General features: G+C 47.1%; 2 protein-coding genes across 9 annotated transcripts in view; one reads left to right on the top strand and one right to left on the bottom strand.

Annotated features, from left to right (window-relative positions):
* The window catches only part of BRSK1 (BR serine/threonine kinase 1), a 61949-nt gene extending 56789 nt beyond the window's left edge, over window positions 1–5160 (top strand). For all 6 annotated transcript variants that reach the window (XM_028702049.2, XM_077917094.1, XM_077917093.1 and 3 more), the window contains 2 exons: window positions 1319–1408; window positions 2304–5160. In XM_028702049.2, the coding sequence (XP_028557882.2) occupies window positions 1319–1408; window positions 2304–2488 (275 nt within the window). In that variant the 3' untranslated portion in view covers window positions 2489–5160. The remainder of the gene's footprint in view (window positions 1–1318; window positions 1409–2303) is intronic.
* Window positions 5161–6788: 1628 nt separating this feature from the next.
* Window positions 6789–23915, bottom strand: TMEM150B (transmembrane protein 150B). Of its 3 annotated transcripts, none has more exons than XM_028702053.2 (8): window positions 23850–23915; window positions 16459–16582; window positions 14452–14529; window positions 12252–12311; window positions 11523–11590; window positions 9767–9894; window positions 9248–9425; window positions 6789–8127 (listed from the first exon to the last, which is right to left on the bottom strand). In XM_028702053.2, the coding sequence occupies exons 2-8, from the start codon at window positions 16572–16574 to the stop codon at window positions 7928–7930; spliced, it is 828 nt and encodes a 275-aa protein (XP_028557886.2). In that variant the 5' UTR covers window positions 16575–16582; window positions 23850–23915; the 3' UTR covers window positions 6789–7927. The 3 variants fall into 3 exon arrangements, with proteins under 3 accessions (XP_028557886.2, XP_028557885.2, XP_028557887.1); XM_028702052.2 differs by lacking the exon at window positions 23850–23915 and adding an exon at window positions 17269–17604; XM_028702054.2 differs by lacking the exons at window positions 16459–16582; window positions 23850–23915 and adding an exon at window positions 15194–15306.
* Window positions 23916–24965: the final 1050 nt, after the last annotated feature.

Genomic DNA, 24965 nt, shown 5'->3' with positions numbered 1-24965 from the left:
AGATTCAGCTAAAGCTGATTCCCAGTTGCTTATTTGCAGTTCCTGGGGGTTGACAACAGAAGCAACACATGGTGCTGCTGAATTCTAGGGATGTCCCACAGAGCTAGTGGGGTTTTGTTTTGTTTTGTTTTGAATGTTTGGTAGTGGGTTATGAACAATGCATGGGGGATTCTCACATGGGGCATATGTATCTTACTATTTCACATCAGCTTTCACCAGTTTTGTGGTTTCTCCCAAAGAGTTCTGCAGAATTCGTAGTTTCACAAGGGGGAGAAGGGCCCTGCATAGAGATCACTAGCGCCTTGCATGAAACGGCTACCTTTTAAACTAGCTTAGAGTCTGTAGATACGCCCATGGCGGGAAAGGGGATCCCAGTTCCCTTGGAGGGAAGATCAGAGTTCATTTACAGGAACTTCAAACACCAACCTCTCCAGAGGCAACATAACACCTATCCCAGAGTCTAAAAAGGCACCAGCGTCTGACTTGGGAATCCAAATTCATTCATTTCACAGTTGTTACTGGCATATTGCAGTGCTGAAGCGAGTAGACTATGAGTGTGTGTGTTTAATGTATTTATAGATAGGGGTGTGTGATGGTGTGAGAGAGAATGTTTTTTTTTAAAAAAATAAATTTTTATTAGTTTTCCAAACACATAATAAAAACAAACAATGCACAATACACAAACATACAAACATATAAACATGTATAATTTCATAATCTTATTTTCATACACCTTACTTCCCGGACTTCCCCATACCTCCCCTTTTCTGCATCCTTGTTTTACATTTCTTCAGCAACTCCTCCAATTAACTAATTATTCGAATTCAATTTCATTTAAGTTCTTTTTTTTTTTGACCTATTGATTACAGCTGCAATTCTCTGTTTCCAAATTCCTTGACATCTTAACACTCCTCAATTTTACAACAATTTTTAAGATATGTTTTAAATTTCTTCCAGTCTTCTTCCACTGTCTCTTTCCCCTGGTCACGGATGAGAGAGAGAGAATGGTTTTTAAAACAGCACATAGCACTTCAGACAAGTTTGTTCTGGATCCCAGAAATAAGCAGTTTGTTCTAAAACTATATATTGAGTACGGTGTCTAACAAAACAGAGACGTTAAAGCCTTAATATCTTTAATATTAATACAGTCTTAAACCCACCCATAGAGAGTTCAGCATGAGCTTGGTTTTAGGATCTGCACTGCTGATGAGTGCATCTTCCCATCATGTAGCCCTAGCAGTGTCCTGCTCCTGGAATCTTGTCTTTTGGAGGAGCCCCTGTTCCTTCCTGACCCTGAATGCCTATGTCTCATTCTTAGGTCCTAGCCGCCGGTTTAAGCGAGTTGTGGAAACAATCCAGGCGCAACTGCTCAGCACACACGACCAGCCTTCCGTGCAAGCCCTCGCTGGTAGGTGTTTGAATGGCTTTGCTCGACCTTAGATGGGTGCAGTCTAGCAATGAGCAGTGTACTAGCCACTGCTCTTGCCCAAGCTGGTTTTTGTCAAGAGGCATTTTCTGTACCTGTGCAAATATTCCCTGTCCTGGTGGTGCAGCTGCTGCATGGCGTCCCATCTTGTTCTCTTATCTCTAGACCGTTTGCTGCAGCACATTAACAAGGCTACTTCTTTGGAATGGGGTATCTTGTATCTGCAAAACTTTTGGTGTGGTCACACTGCTTCATTTCCACTTAGAGCACCTCCAGTAACTTCCTGCTGGAAGCCCATAACGCTTTATACCACAAACGTTCTGGTTTATTTTTGTGCCCCTCCAGACAGCAGTGACATGGTAGCGTTAGGGAAGGGCCATAGCTCAGCCCTAGAGCATCTGCCTTGCATGCGTGAAGTCCCAAGTTCAATTTCCAGGGAGAGAATCCTGCCTGAAACCTTGGAGATCTGAGCGGTGGTGTGACTTGATTTAAAGCTGCTTCCTATATTCTTAAGCAGGCATAGGTAAACTCAACTACAACTCCCATCATTCCTAGCTCACAGGACCAGCGGTCAGGGATGATGGGAGTTGTGGTCTCAAAACATCTGGAGGGCCGAATTTGCCTATGCCTTTTCTTAAGCTTTGTAGAGCAAACTAAAGCAGATGAAACACACCTCTAATGCACTATTATTATGTGAAGAACCTGTTACAGAACACACCCATATTTAAGCACCGGTCTGGAGGGGCCCATAGTGACTATGAGACAGAAAGCAGGAGAAAAGGTGCTGTTGGATCTTGGTTGTTCAGAGCAGTTGACCAAAGGGGGGGGGGGTGTGTCTGCTTGTGAAATTCCCGATTTTGCTTCTCTCCGCTTCCAGATGAGAAGAATGGGCAGCAGTCCCGCTTGCCAGGCACTCCAACCCGCAGCTGCCAACCGTCTCGGCGCTCCGAATCCGACGTCTCGTCCGAACACCATCGACGCGGCTCCAAGGACAAGAAGCTCGTCTCGTCCAACGGGACTCAAGTCCAGCAACCACCACCCCCGTCTCCACAGCAGCCGTGACGTCTGGGGCAGGGGGGCAGCCTGAGGGCAGCTAGGGGGAAGAGCAGCCGAAGGAAGCCCACTCCGCGCCCCTGGAAATAGCTGGCAGCCGCTCCAGATGGACAGGAGGAGCCAACGAACCTGGACGGATGGGTAAAAGGCCCTGCACCAGAGACGCAGGCAGGGGCGGGGCAGGGCAGGGCGGGGTGGGGGTTTGGTCCAAGTTTTAACAACTCCGTCTCACCCCACCCCCTGGGGCGGAAAGTCGCCATCTTGGGAGCGGCCCATACTGTGAACTTGTAAATAGTTAACAACAACAACAACAACAGAAAACAAATCTACAAAAGAACCGAAGGGAAAGAAAAGAACAAATGGAGACAAAAAGAAAGGATGGCGGACTGGAAAAAAGAGAAAAGAAAACAAACAGAGGGGGGAAGGAAGAGGAGGAGCAAACCGGGCAGGAGCCGGTGGGGTTTGGGGTGGGGGTTTAATCCTATCCTTTTGGTTGGGGGTGGGAGTGGGAGGGAAAGTGGGTGTCTTTATTTACTTGAGTCCTTTTCACAGACTCCCTCCTGATTTCTGTTTTGGTTCTTTCCACAAGACATTCTCTTTCTCCTGCTTTTCCTTCTGTGGCCTCAGAAATAGTACACGCCCCCTCCCCCCGTATTCACAGGTTCATGGCGACAGTGACTAAAATCAGGAGACAGAACTAGTAGCAGAATTTTGGTTGCTGGTTTGTTTGTTTTTTAACAATCAAGCGGAATATACATTTTATGAAATGGATAAATAAAATTGGTTGTCGCAGGAGAGAAAGTCAAAAACGTTTCCCTTCTGTTCCAACTTCTCTTTTAGTTTTCCTTCTCTGAGAAACTTAATTAGGCTAAAGTAAGGAAAGCATTATCGCCAGTTGGCGTAAAGCTTAAATATCCATTGGAACAATGTCCAAAAACCAAAGTTTGAAAAATGCCCCCCCCCCCCGCCCAACTCTGAATTTTTGAATATATTTGATTTTTTGGAGTGGGTGGGTGTGGTTGTAACTATTAAAGCAGTTTACTGAGAACTTTGCAAATTTACACAAAGGAGCAATTTGAAAAATGCATTTAAAGCCAAAAATAACTTTGAAAGCTCTGACAATGTCAGCAATCCATTTTTAACAAATTGCTACTTTTTTTAAAAAAAAAGGGGTGTTTGCTCACCCACCAGGAATAGTCAACATTCCCAAATTACCATTCTTCGTGTTTTTAAAATATAGCCAGGGCTTTGTTTCTAGAAAAATAGGTGCCAGTACTCAGCATGAGTTGTTATATTAAGTGCCACACTTTTTAACAATAACAAAAAGAGGCACTGGTACTGCATACCCTGAGTACCCCCTGAAGAAGTCAAAGCACGGCTTACGGCACAATGTGACTGCTTGCATTTTCCATTCCCATCCCTAACTTTTTATTCCGACTAAGTGACAAAAGTATCAGACTTATGCAACCACTCATTACAGTCACTGCTGGAAGGATCTTCATGATTCCTTCATAGACAGCGCAGTATGAGAGCAGGATTCAGCAAGAGCTGCAGAGGAGAGAATGGAATAGGCAGCTGCACTGACTTTGTTAGCTTAAAAAACAAACACTACCAGAAAGCCTTCGGTTTCCAACGTTAGAAATATCATGGCTCGAAATAGAAAAAGGTGTCTAGAACAAACCAGGATCAGATTTGAATAGATGTCTCTCACTCCTTTCAAATACATGTTCTTATTTTATGCAGGAAATTTTATCAAAGCCATTTGGGCTACTCCTGTGTTTCTAACAAGAAAAAAAGAGGGGCACAGATGAGTAAAGAATACCCTCTACTATCTCTTCCTGCTTCGCTTATCACCCTACATTAGGCCCCCCTTTCAGTATTTTCAAAAGCTCATCTATTGGTCTGCAAAATTTCCAAGGATATAATTGAGGCCTAGCTTCTGTCTCGTGTAATTTTAGCAACCCCGCCAGAATTCCGGGTGGGTACATGACTCCTCTCCCGTGTCCCCGCTCCTTTTTCCCTAAAGCTGAGCACCCATATGCACAAGGCACTATGAGGAGGGGGACAGATGGAGGGGGGAGGCTTTCAGAACATGCTGTGGTCTTGACATAAGGCAGAGGGACCCCAGAGTCACCATGCCAAAGACCTTAATGGAGGCATACTGGAGTGGCGTCAAGAGGCAGGATTTCTGAGTGGCATTCACAAGAGTGCGGAGGGTGGGAGCTGCAAAATTGGGAGCCAACGGCAGGATCAATGGGCATCCATCGATATGGGGAAGGGAGTCCAGGTTGGGTGACAGTGCAATAGGGTGGTGATGGTGGATTTTGAAAAAAGCAGTCCTGCTCCTATCCATTCCTCCTCCATCCCCCCCATCCTGCTCTGGACGGCTCTCTCCTCTCAGCTGAGGGGGGGGGATGTGGGTGATGGCGCATGCGGGCGTGCAAATGGGCAGGAGACAACTATGTAACCTCCCCCCGCCACCCTCCTCCTGTGTCTGCCCATCCTCTCTCCTTTTGTGAACCCAACCTTATCTCTCGTGCACATACAACAACCCCACAGCCCATCTTCTCCCCACCCTTCTCTCTGGCTGTTCAACACCCCACCCCCACCCAAGCCTTTCATCTCCGGGGGTCTAATTATTGCTCAGAAGAAGAAAAAATACAAACAGACACTCAAATGTTTCCCTCGCTGCTGAGACTTGCCACGTGTTATTTCTGCCCAAGCTTCCGGGGGATTGCGGCCCTTTTGGCTTCCAGCTGGAAGGTGATGAGGTGGGGTTGTGAGAGGGAAGAGAAAGGGATCCATTGTTGTTTTTTAGGGGTGATGGCTCTGGTTAGGTCAAGGGTGCATCTTCACAGGGCTTTCACATGTGCAATGATACTGGATGGTGCAAGGGTAAGGTGGCCTTTGCACACGCACATATCCCCCAAAAGGGAGATTAAGAGTTGATGAAACACCAAACATTTACATCACATGGCTTCCCTTCGAAGAATCCTGGGGGCTATAGTTTGCCCCCCTCAGCTGCTGTTCCCAGCACCCATAACGACAGTTACCAGAATTCTTTGGGGGAAGTCATGTGCTTTAAACGAATGATGTATAAACAGCCAAAGCCATCCCTGGGGCCATCAGTAGGTGGGGACCTATTCAAATCAGATGAGTTTCCACATTGGCTGTTTACGCATTGGCATGGAGATGCTGGTTGTGTAAACAGAGACTGTGGCTCCTGGAAATTATGCTTGCAGCGTGTTTTGTGAGTGGGCTCAGGACTCTGTGGGTATGCAAGTCTGGGATGAGAGCTCTGCATAAATGAGAGCATGCCGGTTGTGTGAATAAATGCGGACAGAAGTGTGGCTGGTGGGGAACACGAGGATAGGTGCTGTCCATATGGCAGAGAAGGGATGCTTAGTGCACAGTATGCCAAAAAGTGGCTAGATGGTGGTCAGTGTGTATGAACCTGCGTGCAACAGGGGCGGGAGAGAGGGGAGCACCTGATTCATGTGTTACTGCAAAGTGGCAGGGTGTGCTTCCATTTGGCTCTGGTAACATGCAAGTAAAGGAGCCCCCAGGCTATGCAAAGGTTCTCAGGGAAGGGCAATGCTAGCACAGGAAGCGGCACGGAAAGAAAACATCAGAAAGAGTTCCCAGAGCAAACGGGCTTTGTGTATCCCATGTGTGGGTATAGCAGGGATGGGATTGTTGAATGACTTCTCTCTGTCCATTGGGCCATGCTGATTGAAGCCAATAGGAGGGGCCAGCAGACTGGGTGCTGCCCGTGCAGGTGGACCATGGTGCATGAGGAAATGGGAGTGTAGGAGCACGTGTATGAGAGAAAATGGCAATTTTGCACTTTTCCAGCTCCCCTTGGATTTTGAGCTGCTTCCCAATGAAACACAAGTCTTCTCTTCCATTGTGGCACATCTTGAGTACAAGAATCTGCTTTGTGTCTTTAGATCAAATCTAGAAATCCTACCCTTTCAACCCCAAGTCCCATTAGCCTTCTGAGGAATCTTGCCAGTGGTCTTCAGCTCATTTAAACACCGCACATAAATTGGCTGGAATTGTATTAAGCCTGCCACGCCAGCTCTGATTTTAGGGCAAATAAATAAGCGCTTCCACGGCTAGCTACCCAGAACTTCCACTTTATTAACTGTCCTTTCTTAGGAAAGGAAAGAAATTAGACTGGAGGTTCAGTTTGTAGCTATAAAGTAGGGATAACGTTCACTTTAACCTCAAGGCAGGAGTCTAATAAGGGATAAAGAAGAATAGTTTTTTTTGCTTTTGTTTAAAAAGAGTTTCTCACATTAGGGACCTACTTTTCCAGTTGTGGAAGAATGGATTGAGCAATGCTCCATTGGGAACATAAAAAAGGAAGGCAAGACTTCAGTATTCATCTGTATAATAGGATAATACAACACCTTTCCTAACAGGAGAGCAAAGGTGCCCACTTTTCCATCAGAGGAAGGACACACACAGTTGTTGATACTGCCAGAGCATAATGAAAAAACCTGGATCCACGCACATGAGTGACTGGAGAGGTGTGTGAGAGCTTTAAGGAGCTGGACCTAGTCTTTCTGGCACAATATCATCTTATCCACCCACCCAACAGCTTCAGAAACAAAAAATTCATCTGTGTGTGTGTAGAGGCTGTGGTTGAAAGACACAACCACCGTGTCGGGATACTGTTTAAACTGGTGTAAGAATATGTGCCTAAGCGACTCACACAGTTTGACCAGACCGTTGACTGGCAGCAAGATTCGTTGCACCAAAGCAGACTGTGGAGGAGGTGGGGGGGGGTCTCCCTGTCTTCCCCTCCCATATATTACTGTGGAGGGAAGCATAGGAGAGAATGGCTCCTCACAGCCATCGGTGCTGGAAAGAGTTACTAGGCCCATCGACGCGACAGAGAAAGCAAGGTCCGGGCACATCAGCCAATGGCGGGTGCTGATGTGTGCGTCACACAAAGATGGGCCTGGGACCCTTCTAGATCACTTTGGTTTTCATATACAGCGGTGTGGAGATGGGTAAGATGAAGTACTGGCAGTGGCGGGGATTTTGCAGCCACCAGTGGGAGGATGCTAACAGAAAATAAAACAAGACACTTTTAAAATACTGTTTTGCAGAGGAAATGGTTGGTGGGTCCTTTTGCGAGGGGAGGCGAAGAGCTGCCCCTACTCAGCAGAAGGCGGCGGCTAAATGTTATGAAGAGCACCGAGGAGGAGATTTGTCTGAGATGAGTGACAAGTCAGGGAGACTCTCCAAAATGGCCAAAAAACCCCGACTGTAGGCCGTCCCACAAGGGAGTCCCACACCCCAGCAGAAAAGCTGGGAACTACTTCACTCGCCATCAGAAGACATGGCAGGGCATGATCTGGTCCACTGGAAAAGGATTCCAACTGTGTGGAAAGTTTTGCAGAGACCCCTTCTTCCCCCCATGTCCATAAAGAGGTATCAGAGAGGGAGAGTCTGCGTTGACGTCTGTATGTCTTGAGCTGCTTGGTCTGCCCGCTGGTGATAGACGTGAACTGAGCAGGTCCCCATGTGCCAGAAATCCACTGCAAAGAGCCCAAAGAGAAGGAAGAGGACCATGGCCAGAGCCCATTCGCAGTAGGCCGACTCAGAATGCAGCTTCAGGAAAAAGAGCACAATCGCTGGGATTAAAGGAGTCAAGGAGAAAGGAGCCAGAGACGGTGCATCTGTTATTCCCAAAAGAGATATAGGTTGCACACACACACCATGCATTTAAAGCACATAGCTTTCTCCACAGAATCCTGGGAACAGTAGTTTACCCTTCACAGAGCCACAATTCCCAACACCCTTAAACTACAGTTCCCAGGTCTTTTATTATTATTATTATTATTAAGGGGTAGAATGTGCTTTAAATGCACGGTGTATATGCAGCCTTAGGTAAGACTGAGGAGAGGCCAGACCTAGTTCCACTTTGTTTTGGATGTGGGGCAGGACAAGATGCATTTGGTAGGCCGCAGCCTCCTTAACGGCCACTGTTACCAGCTCAACAGGGAAAACTGGCAAGCAAGCAGTGACAACAGCAGGAGATGTTGCTGCTTTTCATTTGCCCGCCCCCCTGGGCCAGTGGGTGGGTGAGCAAACAGGCAACAACAGAGCTAGCAAACGGCTGCCAGTGATGTCTGCTCTGTCCCCTCATGCCAGGCTAAGGGCATTTGCCTGACCATGCCAACTCCTGGCACTGGCCTCAGAAAAGTCCCAGGTTCTGGGCTGCCTGGGCTCCTAATGAATACTAAGAACATTTTTTAAAGAAACTTTCCGGGACCACTTGAAGCCAGTCCCTAAGGATGCGAATGAATGTGTTTCCAGTTCTGTATAGCACATCAAAGAAAATCCATTTGAGGCCAAACAACAACTTGGTGCAACAGATAACAGATGTGAAACTGTGCCCTTCAACCTCCCAAACACACTACCTATCAACTAACCCCAAGCTGCTTCATGTTGATAACAATGCAGATAATACCTGTCTCTTCCCTTAGAACACAGGAAGTTGCCTTATTCTGAGTCAGACCGATGGTCCATCCAGGTCAGTATTGTCTATGCAGTCTGGCAGCTGCTCTCCAGGATTTTAGGCAGGGAATATCTCCCAGCCCTACCTGGAGATGCTGAGAGACTTGAACCTGGGACCTTCTGCATGCAAAGCAGATGCTCTGCCGCTGATCTATGGATCCTTATAAAAGCCCTCCACGTACTCTGCAATTTCCCCTCCTGCATCTTTAAAGACAACGCTCTAGTTCAGGATACTGGCAATGAGAAAGGCAGAACCACAGAAGCTGAGGGAGAATCTGAGGGGCCCGATCCACCACCCTCCGTGCCTCGGCTTCACTCGGTTGGTCAGGAAAGTTTGGACCCAGAAATAAAGGATGCCCACCACAAAAGCCAAGAAGGCCCCAACTAAATGGGTTTCTATCTGGTTTTTTTCCTGTAGGGGAAAGAGAACAGAGTAGATCAACAGAGCAAATCCCTCCCCACCAAGGTCATTTCATGTTCTAGTTCATCAAAATCCTTTTCAATGAAATTCACAAGCCCCAATTTTAAGACAAACCACGTCCCCATCGCCTTTTTAAAGTGTGTAGAGATGTGCAGGAAACATCCTAGACCCCCCCCCCAAATACCCCACAATCTTCTGCATCCCTAGCAAAGGTGAGATGGGTGGGCCTCTTCTGACCACCCCTGTCATTTAAGGACCATCCCTACTGAGACCTCCTCCTCTTCATTTTTGGTAAGGCTTGTCAACACCCCTCCCCATCTGCAGCTTCTTACCTGGAAATTGCCCACCATAGATGACCCGAGGGCACAGAGTAGGCCGAAAATGAGCCCAACTAGATTTAAACGGGAATGACAGCCATAATCCCGCACCTGTTGGTATTTCAGAAAGCAGATCACCGCGCCTGGAAGAGATGTCAGTTATTGAGGCTGATATAGATCCATCCTTTCATTTGCTGTCCCAGAGCCACCACGTGGTCCATACATGTCACTGAGAGGCAGACTCTAAAGTAGAAGACAGCCTTTCCTTCCATAAATTTGCCTAATTTTCTTTTAAAGCCATTCAAACTGGTGTCCTATCATTACATACTGTGGTAGCAAATTTCATATTTCAACTATGTGCTGGGAGAGAAGTTACCTTATTTTCTTTCATCTGCCCTGAATCCTCAAAAACCCTTTGGGGTCTTGTATTATAAGAGAGGGAAGAAAGCCTGTCTCATTTCCAATGATAATAATTCTGTACACCTGTATCATATCCCCCACGCTTGCCTTTCTTTCTAGACTAAAAAGTCTCAACCTTTCCTCATGATTCAGTTGTTCCAATCCCACCGTTATTTCAATCGTAGAAGAAGAAGAGTTTGGATTTGATATCCCGCTTTATCACTACCCTAAGGAGTCTCAAAGCGGCTAACAATCTCCTTTCCCTTCCTCCCCCACAACAAACACTGTGAGGTGAGTGGGGCTGAAAGACTTCAGAGAAGTGTGACTAGCCCAAGGTCACCCAGCAGCTGCATGTGGAGGAGCGGAGACGCGAACCCAGTTCACCAGGTTACAAGTCTACTGCTCTTAACCACTACACCACACCTGGGTCCTTTGCCAGGACTACAATATCCTGTTTAAGGTGCATCTTCTGAAGTGTCATTGCAGCACAGATTTGTTGAAAGGGCTTACAGGCCTGGTGGTTTTCTTTTCAACTCCTTCCCCAATGAATCCCTAACATGGCATTTGTTCCCCTCCACACATGCACCTGCTGCGCCGACACCATCCTAACTGGGCATCCTCCACAGACAGAAATATGGACAGTTATTGACCAGAGCTAAGAATTAAAATGAGAGAGGAATGAACCTCAGGCTCAGAGCCAGTGTGGTGTAGTGGTTAAGAGCGGTAGTCTCATAATCTGGGGAACCGGGTTCGTGTCTCCGCTCCTCCACATGCAGCTGCTGGGTGACTTTGGGCCAGTCACACTTCTTTGAAGTCTCTCAGCCCCACTCACCTCACAGAGTGTTTGTTGTGGGGGAGGAAGGGAAAGGAGAATGTTAGCCACTTTGAGACTCCTGAAGGGGAGTGAAAGGCGGGATATCAAATCCAAACTCCTCCTCCTCAGGGGACAAACGTGACCCTCCTCATCTCTTTATCTGACTCTCAAGAGTCTCCTCAGGCCACACTCCCTCCCCAGCCCCTCACAGGCTTGGCTTTGCATCTTCCTTGAGTGCTTTTGCTAGGAGGCATCCTTGCACTCAGACAATGCCTCTTGGATGGAGCATAGAGAGGCGTGTGTGTGTGAATCTCTGTAGAAACCAGCCTACTGTACCAAAGGTAAAATTTGCATTAGTTGCTCCACCCACTTTTGCCCATGGCCCCACCCACCACTGGCAAGTGGCCCCTGGAAGGTTGCCCAGAAAGGCATGTGGCCCTTGACCAGGAAAATGTTCCCTGCCCCTGAACTAAAAGGTGAGGGCTATCCCTGATTAAATATGGAGCACTGGTGGCACATGGCAGCAAAAGGAAAGAGACCAAGAGAGATAGGGCTTACCTAGAAAAGCTCCTAGATTAAGAACTTGACCAAAGACACAGCTCTGGGGTGGGGAGGAGCCACATGTGCTGGAGGAAGACAAGGGGGGGGGGGGAATTCATACAGATTGCAGCTGAGTTTAGAAGCTGGCCCCTTAGACTCCCCCCGGCCCATCAATAGAAGCAATTCAGTGCACAGAAACAGCCCTAGTTCATTGGTCCTAGTGTGGTGGAACCCACTCCTGGATTGCAGCCTCATCCAATGTGGGTCACAGCGCAGCTGCACTGCTACCATCCATATATAGGGTAGAGTATAAAATAAAAGTGAGAAATTGGTCTCCAAATGTGTGTTTGGGGTAAAGGGGGAGTCCTGGGGCTGAAAATGATGCACACCGATTGCTGAGTAGTCTAGTTAGGCCTGGATGGGGCAATAGTCCATCCTTCTCCTCTAGGCTGGTCCAGGCCCTCTTGCTGCCTGAAGTGAAGGACACAGTGGCACATCGTCCCCATCACACACCCCAAAGCCATTTTGGATGGGTCTGATGGAAGTTGTAGACTGGAAGATCTGGAGAACATCAGGTCGGCTATGGCCCACCTGTTCCACAAGATTTGAGGCTGTCACTCAAAAGGGTTCTCTTCAATAGAGAGAATAACTTGACTTCCTGAAAAGAAGGAAGCTAGAGAAGAGTGGGGTTTTTTTTGGGGGGGGGGGGTGTTGGAAGACTTTCTCAGAAACCCAGTCAAGCCATACCTGATATATGGAAAAGCTTCTGTGATGTTTACAGATCCATTTGCAACAGCCATGGCATACCTGAAAAGGAGGTGGGGTGGAATCTCATTAATTGGCTGGAGTTGCCAAACTAACGCTTGTTTTTCAAATTCTTCCCAATAAGTTTAAAGTATACTCTGTCACACACTTAGTCCCTGTTTTTTTATTTTTGAATAATATTATATCACTACACTTTGTAGCCAAGACTGTTCTTCATCAAACAAACTTGCCTGTCAAGAAAAAAAGAAGAAAATTGGGGGGGGGGGGAGCGGGGAAATGACATATGAAGGAGAAAAGGGGCAGCAAAGCAACAACAAATCTCTAAAGTACTGTACAGTGAATAGATTAAAAGGGAAAATATAAACATGTACATTGTCATTCCAAACATGTAAAAACAAAGCCCACCTCTCAATAAATTTCCTTCCTTTATTATTATGTATTGCATTTCTCTACTATAACTGATTGGTTAGGAAAACCTGGCAAACTATCTTAATGATAAAACTTACACACTTGCTCACCACACACACACACACACACACACACACACACGGTGCCTCCAGGCTGTCTCTGCTTTAAGGTGGGATTTCATCCAAAGTGGCAAATTCCGGTCACGCAATTATAGTCGCACAACAAACCTGCTCCACCCCCCCCCCCCCAGAGATGGGCCTTTTTCGCAATAAGGAAAGTGAGTGAGGACACTTCCTTTGACGCACCATCATCTAACCTCCAAATGAGTGCTTGTTAAATAGCCAACATCCTCTCATCTCCCTGCAAACAAATCAGAGCGAACGCCCAGTTCACCTGAAAGTGCCCCAGAGTTCATGATGGGGCAGTTTCCTTGCAAAGAGAGAATGCTGGAGGCATGTGGGTGGTTGCTGTTTTAGTGTGCAAAACAGAGGGAGAGAGACAGCTACAGCCTCCAAGCACCTGGGAGTAGAGGGAAGCAGTAGACCTGGCAGTGCCTCGTTAGAAATTAAAGGCTGCCCACCCTAACTACACCTCTGCACATTTTGTCCTGTGGCACAAAGTACAAGTGCTGCCAAATCAATGGCTACTAGCCATGGCAGCTCTGCTCTGTCTCTGTGGCCAGAGGCAGTAATGCTTCTGAATACCAGCTGCTGGAAGCCACAGGAGGGGAGAGGGCTCTTGTGCTCACCTCCTGCTAGACGCCCTGCTTCCCATGGGCATCTGCTTGGCCCCTGGGAAAACAGGATGTTGGACTAGACGGACCACTAGCTTGTCATATGCTCTTAGAAACACCTGCACACCAGATGAAATTGAGCCAGCTAACCTAGTTGGCAGGCATTTGTTACGATTACAAGACTTTAAAAACAGCAGCACCACAGGGGTCCAGATCCTTTGCATATGGTGACCAAGCTGGCTCACGAAAGGTTAGCGAGCTAGGTGTGTGTGTGTCACTGTACGGTTGCCAGCTTGCAAAAGAAGAGGAAAGAGAAAGCCCTTGTCCCTTTAAAATAGGTATTTGGCATGCAGATCTCAGCAAGCGAAGCGCCTTTGCGGTGAGCTGCAATCCGCTGCCAATTGCTCCAGATCAAAATGCTGTTAAAGGGGTCAGTTCCACGTTGGCACCCTGCTCTGTTTGAACAAAGTCCCCGTTTCCACTAGGAATTTGACCTGCAGGCAGCGGAAAACTTTGCTGGGTTGTAATTATCTGGTATTGCAAAAAAGAACACAAGAAAACTGTCTTGCGTCAGGCCCAACTATTTATCTGTCATCCGTATTAGATACTATGACTGATGGCAAATCTCCAGGATCTCAAAGAGAGGCTGTTTCTATCACCTGTGACCTGATCCTTTCACCTGGACCCGCCAGCAATGGAACACTGAAGCTTAGCTCAGGGACAAAGCTTCTGCCTCGTATGCAGAAGTTCCCAGGTTCAATCCCCAGTGTCTCCAGGTAGGGCTGGGAGAGATCCTCCATCGGAGACATTTAAGAAGCATTGTTAGTCACTGCAGACAATCCTGCACTGCATGGACTCAGTATAAGGCAGCTTCAGATGTTCTACCATTGAGCCACTCTCTCCCTATACCAGACTGGAGTTGACATGATCCCATTTCCCAAAATCCAGCTCTATCACTGCCGGGCTTAAAGCAAGCACACAAATACACATACATACACACTCCCACATCCCACCCACTCCGCTTTGCTTATTGTTACTCACACAACCCAGAAGCCGGCAATACCTCCTACAGCTAGGAGTACAGGAAGGAGAGCCCAGAGCCACATGGTGGCGGAAGACCTAAAGGCAAAAAATATAAGGGAACCATCAAGAGCAGCCTGAGATTCTTGGGTTCTTTGGGAAAAAGGTGGGTTAAAGCTGAAGGAAGCCTGGGGAGGAGACCAGATCCCTGGACTCTAGGGATCCATTGTGATTTGGTGGTCTTGAAAGAACAGAAAGGCCGAATCCTAAAATTTCGGGGGGTTGGGAAGTAGGTTAGGTCACAGCAAGCCAGGATTCCTGGGTTCTCTGGCTAAGCCCTTGATAACTGGAAAACTCTGCTACGTCCAAGGGGCCTTATTGCTCCTCACTGCCTTGCTCTGCGCTGCAGGAATTAAAACAAACAACAACACCACTAGAAAGACTTCTGCTAATGGTATACTAATAAACTTCCCCCGCCACGCCCCTCACTCAGCCACCACCCAGCAGGGCTGAGCTCCTGCCAGTAATCAAAGCAAAAGATTTTAAAGCAAAAGTCCATGGGAAGGTGGGGAAATGACCTGAAATCAGAACAACACCCTAGCTACATCATCACTCGGAGACTGGCACCAACCTGGCTGCAAATTATACTGCGCAGCAGCAACCGGGGCTTCCTTGTGGGGCTTCCGAGCAGGGAGTTCGAGAATCAAGGTTTTTGGTTTCTGTTTCCCTTCAGAGTCTTCAGGAATATCAAGCAATTCCTTACCCAGAAATTATCCGCTAGCTGCGTCCTTTTTTCTCCGCTCAGGAACACGTCTTTCTCCCTAGCAGGTAGCAAGGTTAGTGTGCCAGCGCTCCTTCTGATAAACCTGCCCCAACTCCATCTCTGGGACGGGCAAAGGGCACTGTGAGGGCGCTATCTGCCTGTGACTTTTGTCCCCAAGGCGTGCCATTCTGCTGCCACACAGATGGCGCTTGGAGAAAGAGGGACCACTCTGCGGCATGACGCAGTTTATCAGTGCAACGTGTGCTTTTCTAACGGACAACCATGGTTGCTGGATTCCTTACGAGGGATAGCTCCAGACTGGCATTTTTCAGCGTGGATCTCTTCGGCAGCATGCCAGTGACACAATAATAGTGCATCAATGGTGGGATAACACTGGACTGTCCACACACACACCGCTCCACTGTATCAGTTGTGATGCTCCATCAATGTCGCCGCATTTATTGCCACCTGCAGAGGCGCTCTTGCACTATAGCGCCACAAAAGTGAGAGAACGGGAACTGCGGAACATTTGCATTGGGCTTGAAAGGCTGCAGGGTTTCAACAGGAAGTTATGGGATGCGTGCTGCTAGGAAGTGAAGCAGTACGCCCTCCCTGAAACTTCTGCAAGTGCAAGTATTATTGAAAGCAGTATCGTGCATAACCGCCACGCTGAACACAAATTACCATGGATGCACAATAAAAAAAGGTAGCCAGGCAGGGAAAGGAAGGGAAAGGAGATCTGGGAGTACAGTGGTACCTTGGGTTAAGAACTTAATTTGTTCCGGAGGTCCGTTCTTAACTTGAAACTGTTCTTAACCTGAGGTACCACTTTATCTAATGGGGCCTCCCACTGCCGCCGCACAATTTCTGTTCTCATCCTGAAGCAAAGTTCTTAACTCGAGGTACTATTTCTGGGTTAGCGGAGTCTGTAACCTGAAGCATCTGTAACCAGAAGCGTATGTAACCTGAGGTACCACTGTATAGGATTAGAGGAGTGAATTTGTGGGAACCAGGAGGGAAGACTGCTGGGTTATGGCAAGGTTACCAGGAGCCGGAATAGGTCAGCATATCCAGATTAACATTCTGGAAGTGGTGTCTTGAAATTAGAGAAGAGAGGAGCATCACGTTCTGTACCTCTGGCAGTAAAAAGTTTTGGGATGTACCTATTGCTGCAGAAGCATAAGTTCTGCTACCACCAACGCAGCTGTGTCTAATATTAGTCTGCCGGCTGCAAGGTAAGTTCACCTGTTGCCGATGTAGCTTACCTGAGGTGCGAGAAGCTCTTTGGCAAGTTTCTAGGGACCTTGACCTGACGAAACTGGAAGAGGGCTCGTGGAAGTCCTTGGCAGGCTGTCCAGGGCATGCAGGTATCGCAAGGCATTTTATGACCTGAGGATGAAAAGGAAAAGTTGCCAGTTGCCCTATTTTATAACCTGTGGAGTGAACCTCTGTTTAGCCTGAGAACAACGGGCTACGATGGTTTGTGTGACACCATGGGGAGGGTTCCCCTGCATGCAAAAATGGTGGAATCTGCTATTGTAAGATGTAGGGGTGACTGCAGTGTTAAAAGGGGATGGGAATTGTAGAGTTGGAAGGGACCCCGAGGGTCATCTAGTCCAACCCCCTGCAATGCAGGAATCTCATCTCAAGCATCCATGACAGGTAGTTCTTTCTGCCTAGGTGCAGAAGCTCCCTATTGAAATTCATTTTGCCAGTTTGGATCCCAGTTCCCCAATCCGTTAAGACCATCTTGAATCCAGATTCTGTCTTCTGTGGCATTAGCTACCCTTCCCAGTTTGGTGCCCTCTGCAAAGGGGTCATCCATACAGTGGTATCTCGGGTTAAGAACTTAATTCGTTCTGAAGGTCCGTTCTTAACCTGAAACTGTTCTTAACCTGAGGTACCACTTTAGCTAATGGGGCCTCCCGCTGCCGCTGCGCTGTTGCCACGTGATTTCTGTTCTCATCTTGAAGCAAAGTTCTTGACCCGAGGTACTATTTCTGGGTTAGTGGAGTCTGTAAGCTGAAGTGTCTGTAACCTGAAGCGTCTGTAACTCGAGGTACCACTGTACTTACATTTGCTTTGCACTTTCTAGGCACAAGTCTGGACTTTCCAGATCCGTATCCTGGTTTGTTGTGGTTGTTGTTGTCCTGGCGCTTTAACCCAGGAATATCCACGTTTTACTGCTGAATGGCTGTCCGCAGGAAACCCATATGGCTAGATGCGATTCCTCCAGCACTGGGATTCATGTGTGGGAGAGTTGCTCATGTCCCGCCCACATGACTCTCGTAGGCATCTGATTGGCCACCATGAAAGCAGGACGCTCGGCTTGAGCCACATTTACACCACACATTTAAAGCACTATGATACCACTTTAAATAGTCATGGCTTCCTCCCCCAAAGCATCCTGGGAAATAAATTTTGTTAAGGGTGCTGCTGAGAGTTGTTAGGAGACGCTTGTTCCCCATACAGAGCTACCATTCCCAGAGCCCCTGTAAATTGACTGATTAATTGACTGTTAAAGCACTCTGAGAATGGAGGGACGACTAGCAGAGCCGGAAGGTGAACAGTTACACAAAGGTAAGAGTTTCCTCCATTTCTCTGCTCACTTTTTGCCTGTCCTTCTGGGAAGGGCATTTACAAGACTGGGGCCTGGAAAAAGGTACTCCTGGAGTTGTGGAAATACTAAAAACTCAATGATGGCAGACAAAGCGAAGAAGGAAAGGACTGCAGTTTTCTCCCCGCCAGCCCCTAGCTGAAAGTTTGAATGTTTAGCTCAAGACAATAACAATTGTATAGATTGATTCCTCTGAAAGAAAGATAATAGTTGGAGAGGCCTAACAGAGACACACAGCAGGGGAGGCTGCCTTTGCAAGGATCGATGCCGAGATGGAAGATGCGCCGAATGATTCTGTACGTGGGCATTTTTTGCTTTGTCGTCGGAGAAGGTGGGTAGATGAGTCACTGAGCAAATTGACAAAATTGCAAATGTAGTTTCTGTTAACAGAGGCTGAGAGCGACAGAGACAAGCAGCTAAAGGCAACAAAGGAATCTGGATAACTCCCCACCCCCCACCCCGCCCTTGCTATGTTTGTTTACTTATGGACGTTTCACCAATTGTAGCACAAAAGAACCATCTGTGAAATGGGTAGAGTTTGGAGTGGAATCGATCGAAACAGGGAAGCAAATGGTTTTTTTCTAAGTTGTATTGGGAGTTAGGAGGTGTCTTTTGTCAGTTCCTCCCCACTAATGCTACATTATTCAGGATTAGACAAATTTCTCCTTAATTAAGAGCACCGTAAAAATGGCCGTTTCTATACTTTATCCTAATCTTTGGCAACTTGGTGTCCTCTAGATTAAATGTGTTTGTGTGTATCCTGCCTTTACCCCTGACAGGGACTCAAGGTGGGTTACAGATAAAAGTTAGCGTCAAGAGGTTTAACAGGAGAAAAAGATATAGAGCAGACACTGGTGAAAGTTGTGTTTAAGCAGGAGCACACCACTTTTTATTTTTTTCAAGAGAAGTACACTTTTAAGTTTTGGGGGGCAGAAATCACTTTAAAATCCAGGAGGAAATTCTTGCTACTAGCTTAAAATCTAAAAAGGAGAGTTGAGCAGCCAGAGCAGCCGTCCTGTTAGAAAAGGCGTAATATTTGTAAAGGTGCAGCTCATTCTTTCACCACTCGATGGAAGCACTTACCTCCCAATACTTTTGATCACAAATGCTTGGTTCAGAGAGCACCGATTTAATAAAGAAATAAGGCTTGCAGAAGGGCATCTCTGTCAGAACGATCTGACAGTTGCAACATCTACACAATTCTGGTTCCAGTTGGAGGAGGCGATATGTTCCTCTCCAAACAGCTGCGTAAGGCAGGGTCAGGCAGGGGATACACTGAGATTATTTGCAGTAGATCATCCTGCCTTCTGGTTCCCAGTTGTCTTGACAATAGCAACAGCTAAAATGCCACCCCCCCCCCAAAAAAAAGGTTGCTTAAAAAACATTGAAGGAATGAGATGTTTTGAATCCCATCAGTCCCTGCCAGCTATGGTCAATGATCAGGAACTAGCAGCCCAGAGTGGCTGGGAAAACTCAGCCAGATGGGCGGGGTATAAATAATAAATTATTATTATTAAAATTATTATTGTCCAACTTCTTCACACAGTGAATAATTAGCTGGGCGGGTGGGAATCCATTCCCCCCCGCTTAGTGTGAATGCTTGAAGGGCACATCTCACAGATGCGCACTGACCTCATTGAGCTCAGTCCCAACACCCCATTTCACCTGCAGCAGCAGAAGAGAAGCACTTCACTTCACACAGCGCATAATTAAACTATGGAACTCACTGCCACAGGAGGCAGCGATAACTACTAACTTGAATAGCTTTAAGAGAGGATTGGACAAAATCACAGAGGAGAGAGCTATCAAAGGCTACTGTGAGGACAGGATATGGACCATTCGTCTGTTCCCAAAGGCCCTTCTTATGCTCTTATGTCATCCAAGGACTACTGAAGTGCACCAGGATGGGAAAAGGCTGGTTTGAAAGAGTTTTGTGCTACATTTTGCTGTCCTTGCTGCTTGAGCAAGAACAGGGCAAAAGCAAGAGCAACGTGCCTTGTGTTCTAACATCACCCTGCAGTATTTAAGGTACACCCAGTGGACACTCAAAGAACGTGACCTCCCCCCCCCTCAAGAATTATGGTTCATTAAGGGTACTGGGATGGGACGCGGGTGGCGCTGTGGTCTAAACCACAGAGCCTAGGGCTTGCTGATCAGAAGGTCGGTGGTTCAAATCCCCACAACGGGGTGAGCTCCCATTGCTCAGTCCCTGCTCCTGCCAACCTAGCAGTTCAAAAGCACAGCAAAGTGCAAGTAGATAAATAGGTACCGCTCCAGCGGGAAGGTAAATGGCGTTTCCGTGCGCTGCTCTGGTTTGCCAGAAGCGGCTTAGTCATGACCCGGAAGCTGTACGCCGGCTCCCTCGGCCAATAAAGCGAGATGAGCGCCGCAACCCCAGAGTTGGCCACGACTGGACCTAATGGTCAGGGGTCCCTTTACCTTTTTAAGGGTACTGGGAATTTTTGGCCCACGAGGAGGAAACTACAATTCCCAGCTTCCTTTGGGGAGATTTCGTGTGCATAGAATGCACTTTAAATGTGTGGTGTGGATCCACTGGGACCATTGAGCAGTACAGTGGTACCTTGAGTAAAGTACTTAATTCGTTCCAGAGGTCCGTTCTTAACCTGAAGCACCACTTTAGCTAATGGGGCCTCCTGCTGCCGCCGTGCCGCCGGAGCACAATTTCTGTTCTCATCCTGAAGCAAAGTTCTTAACCTGAAGCACTATTTCTGGGTTAGCGGAGTGCGTAACCTGAAGCGTATGTAACCTGAGGTACCACTATATAACCTTTCTGATTGCTTCTGGTCGGGGTGGGCCTGGGGGTGAGCCGTTTGCTGAGAATCCTCACTTCAGGAATTTGGAGTCACTAGATCAGCACGTACTGCTGAGACACTGCCCAGGTCTAAGACTGCCTGCAGCCAACTGGTTTTATTACCCATTTTATGACTCACGGGCACTACTTATTTTAAGACTCAGTGAAGCCTAGGGGCTAAATGGTCAGCTGAGGACCCCCTTTCATTTGAGAGTGTTGTTTTTCTCAAGGTGCGGGGCCCTCCATGTCTGAGGCCTGGGGCATTTGCCCCCATTCAACACACCAGAAGTCCAGATCACTAGAATGGTGCATTTTATGGCCCAGGAAGCAAATGGCTGTATAACCTGAACTTCTGTTGTAGTCAGGGGTCTGCAACTGTGTTTATGTTAAAGCAACAGCCACCTTTTGGCGTCTTAAAGGACCCACATTTTCTATTTTTTTAGGAACGGAGGAAACTGCCTTATATTGAGTCCATCTAGGTCAGGATTTTCTACTGACCGGAGATATTTCCAGGCCTGCTTGGAGATACCAAATATTGAAAACTGGGACCTTTTGCATGCAGAAGCAAATGCTAGGCTATGGCTGTCCATCTGATGATGTAGACTGCCGTTGAAGAAAGCTGATGCCATAATGAATTTGTTGCTTTGTGCCTGAAGTCTTCGTTGCTTTTGCTATAAGAGACTAACACACCTAGCCCTCTGGAAATTGTATTTACATTAAGGTTACCAGATGTCCCCATTTCCCCGTACAAAATCAATTGAAGTTGAAAAGTGTCCCCGGATTCATTGAAAAAAATCTGGTAACCTTGATTTACATCAGCTTTTGATTCTCCCCCGAACACTGCTCTGTAAAATCCTCCTAATAAAGCTACCTATCTTTATAACATCTAATGTTCTGCAAGGAGAGAACTGGTGCTCTGTTGATACCTTGAATGTGAGCAAACTTTTCAGAGACATCTCCCCCTCCACCAATCCTCCACGCATTTTCCCGTCACCTGTAGGGTTGCCTGCAAACCAGACAAAAAGTGTGGCTTGCTCCCATGGCATTAAGCTAAATACTAATGCCTGCCCTGGGTAAGGTCTGGAAAATCCTGGTACATCTGAAGGCATGGTCGCCAATAGAAGAAGGAAACAACTGATTAAAAAGATCTGAATTACTTCACTTTTAGACTGATTTTACTTTAGTTTTGAGAAGGCTTCCCCATCAAGAACTCTTGTGGTGAATTCCCACACTTAGGGATAAGGCACCACTACATTCTGTGGGACAAAAGCACATATGGGTGCCTCAAAGCCCAGCTCCATTGCCGCACATAAAGGCAGTAGGCTTTGGCAGGGGCACATCATGGCCATTTTAATTGAAAGAAAACAGTGCATTTCTTAAAGAACGTAGGTACCCTCCTGTGGCCCTGGGAAAAGAGGAGGGGAGGCTCTGTCTCTGGCAGTGGCTGGTTCAGGTTTTTGTGGCCAAGGCAAGCTCCCCGCAAATGAGTCCCCTTTCCAGAAATGTTCCATCTTTTTTGGGGGGGGGGCTTTTATAATCTTTACTATAAGGGGCTGGACTGTGGGTTTGCCTGCCCACCACCTCTCACTTCATCTTTGTAGTTCATTGGCTGACTGTCAAAAGAGCTCTCTCTTCACCTCCGATTTCCAGTAGATGGGGCCAGTCAGGGACAAAAATTCTCACAGAGATGCATGCTGAATACTTTGTGGTTGTGTGCGCATCATAACCGGCTGAAAACACGGCTGGGTTGCTCTTTTCCCTCGGTTCAGATCAAAGCTGGGTTGAGAATCATAATTCATAGTGCAGTTGTAATGCTGAAAAGGTGTGTGTGTGCATAGATAGAGGTGGGTGGGGAGATCTATGGATTATTATTTTTTTTAAAAAAGATCAATACATATCACTTCCATCAAGTTTTTTTTCTGGGTCCCAGAAAGAAGAACTTGTGTACACATTACTGGCTTAAAACACAGTTAGGTTGTTCTTTTCCTCAGTTTGGATTGAAGCTGGTTGGAGTGCAGAGAAAGTGGGTGTCTACGCGGGTGTGATTAGTTTTCAGCTGCAGTAAGGCTGGATCAGGTCCATGGCTCATCTGGTCCAGCATTCTGTTCTCACAGTGGCCAGCCAGCTGCCTGTGGGTATCCTGCATGCGTTCTCTCCTCCTATCGTTTCCAGAAACTGGTATTCAGAAACAAGATTGTCTCCAACCATGAAGGTAAAACATGGGATTAAGGGCAGCCATTGATTTTAATCAAAACTCTTGTTGTTCCTTCTCTCTCTCATACACACAGCATCCTCCCTCTAGTTAAGAGGAGGGATGGGTTGCCTTCTCCAAACTTTGATGGCTTTTCATTCCAAACATTCCAGACCCTCTGTTTATAGGGAAACCATATTCTGTCAAAGAGCTCCCCTAAGGCCGCCTTGGGACATGATGAACCATTTAACATTCTTTTCTCAAATCCTGGACTATATTCTGACATCACTTGAAGGCAAAACTACAGTGACAAACACAGTAACAGGTCACACTGAGAACCTGCCCTTCTTTGAAGTCTCTTGATGCTCTGTGGAGTGAATTTTGTTTGGCTTTTAGCAACTTACTTTATTGGGAAATGTACAGGATATTAAGAGAAATCCAGGCTTGAACTTAGCCCCAGTTTTGGAGGAAGAAGCTAAATGTGTCAGAGAGAAAAGACCGTCTGCAAACAGCAGGGTTTCGATTGCTATTCCAAGAACATTTAACAGACAAAGGGGGGAGGAAGCTTCTGGTATGTTGTTAGTGAAATGGTTCATTAGGTGGGGCTGGGAGAGAGAGGGAGGAATGATAACTAGATTTCTAGGGTTGCGATATTATATTCACTTACCTTTGAGTAAGCCCCACAGATTTCAACAGGGCTTCCTTTTGAGTTGTCATTTGTTTGTTTCGTTAAAAGCATTTCTGAACCGCCAAACCTTCATCCAGTTTTCTGGGGTAAGACACTTACCCCAAGTGCATTTTTCATGGTACAGATTACACATAAGTAAACCTACAGGGTAGCCCTTCTAGAACATGGTTACAAATTGTCGCCTCCATAACACCCCCAAACTTTAGTCAGTTACCATTTCTTGTTTACTTCTGGAAACAAGCGTAAAATGTCCCAGAAATGCATTGTATTTTGCCATTGCATTACCCCGGCCAGAGTCAGTGGAGGCTTCTCCATTTGGGCAATTGCCCTTGGCCAGCACCTACTCACCTGTGTTCTTACTTCCATCCAGCCCAGGGAGTGGTACTGCCTTCCAGCTTCCTCCTCCTCCTCCTCCTCCTCACTGCTGCCTTCATAGAATTCAGCAGGAAGGAGGTTCTGGAGGCAAAACTATAATTACTTGGGCCTTTCTGCTATTGGTTCTGGCTCCCCTGCTGTTAACCTCTCCACCTTCTGACCTACCAGTCTCAGCGGGCTCCAGCCACTACTGATAGGTTGACTTCAAACAGTCTTGGCTCCCCCCCCCCAATAATCCTGGGAACTGTAGTTTGTTCAGGGTACTAAAATCGCCAGGAGCCCCCTATTTCTTTCAAAGAACTACAGTTCCCAGAGGAGCTTAACCACCTTCCTAGGGAATTCTGGGAACTAGCTTTGCAAGAGGATGCATGGAGTTCTTTGTCACCAGCTGAGTGGTTAAATACAAGTTGCCAGGTAGCAGCTGCTTTGTACATAGAGCCGGAAAAGCTACAAAGGGAACTGTGTTGGGCTGCCCTCTTACATATTGCCCAAAGGCGAGTCATCTAACACTCAGAGAGCGGGGTGGGTTAATTTGTATATTTAGATCCTGGGTAGGCAAACTAAGGCCCATGGGCCACATCCAGCCCAATCGCCTTCTAAATCCGACCCGCGGACAGTCCAGGAATCAACATGTTTTTACATGAGTAGAATGTGTCCTTTTATTTAAAATGCATCTCTGGGTTTTATTTGTGGGGCATAGGAATTCGTTCATTCCCCTCCCCAATATAGTCCGGCCCCCCACAAGGTCTGAGGGACAGTGGACCGGCCCCCTACTGAAAAAGTTTGCTGACCCAATTTAGATGCAGATTTAGAAGAGAGAACTACAATTGAAACAGAGGTATGTCACACCATAGTTGAGAAGACTGGTCCAGGTGATCTATGCTCCTGCTTAGTCCGCTCTCAAGGTGGTCTCCCTGCTTGTGCCTCTTTACCTTTAAATCAGACTTGGACCAGACCAGCCTCTGAATAAAGGGCTGTCCTATGGAGAGTAGGGGACATGACCATCATGGAGAATGCTCTGCGCTCCCCCTCACCACCCTTTTTTTGGCACTGGTTCCATCTTTGTCCCACAGTCTTATTTAAAGGCCT

The sequence above is a fragment of the Podarcis muralis genome, chromosome 13 (assembly GCF_964188315.1).
Source record: "Podarcis muralis chromosome 13, rPodMur119.hap1.1, whole genome shotgun sequence".
NCBI lineage: Eukaryota > Metazoa > Chordata > Lepidosauria > Squamata > Lacertidae > Podarcis > Podarcis muralis.
Note: the sequence above shows the minus strand (reverse complement) of the source record. Positions and strands in the feature narration are given on the sequence as shown.

Coding starts and splice junctions, on each gene's coding strand:
- TMEM150B (XM_028702053.2), bottom strand. CDS start 16,574: ATGCCTTGCGATACCTGCATGCCCTGGACAGCCTGCCAAGGACTTCCA. Junction 14,530..16,458: donor AAGAGCTTCTCGCACCTCAG/GTAAGCTACATC, acceptor TTTTGCCTTTAG/GTCTTCCGCCACCATGTGGC. Junction 8,128..9,247: donor TTCTGCCTTTCTCATTGCCA/GTATCCTGAACT, acceptor CTTTAATCCCAG/CGATTGTGCTCTTTTTCCTG.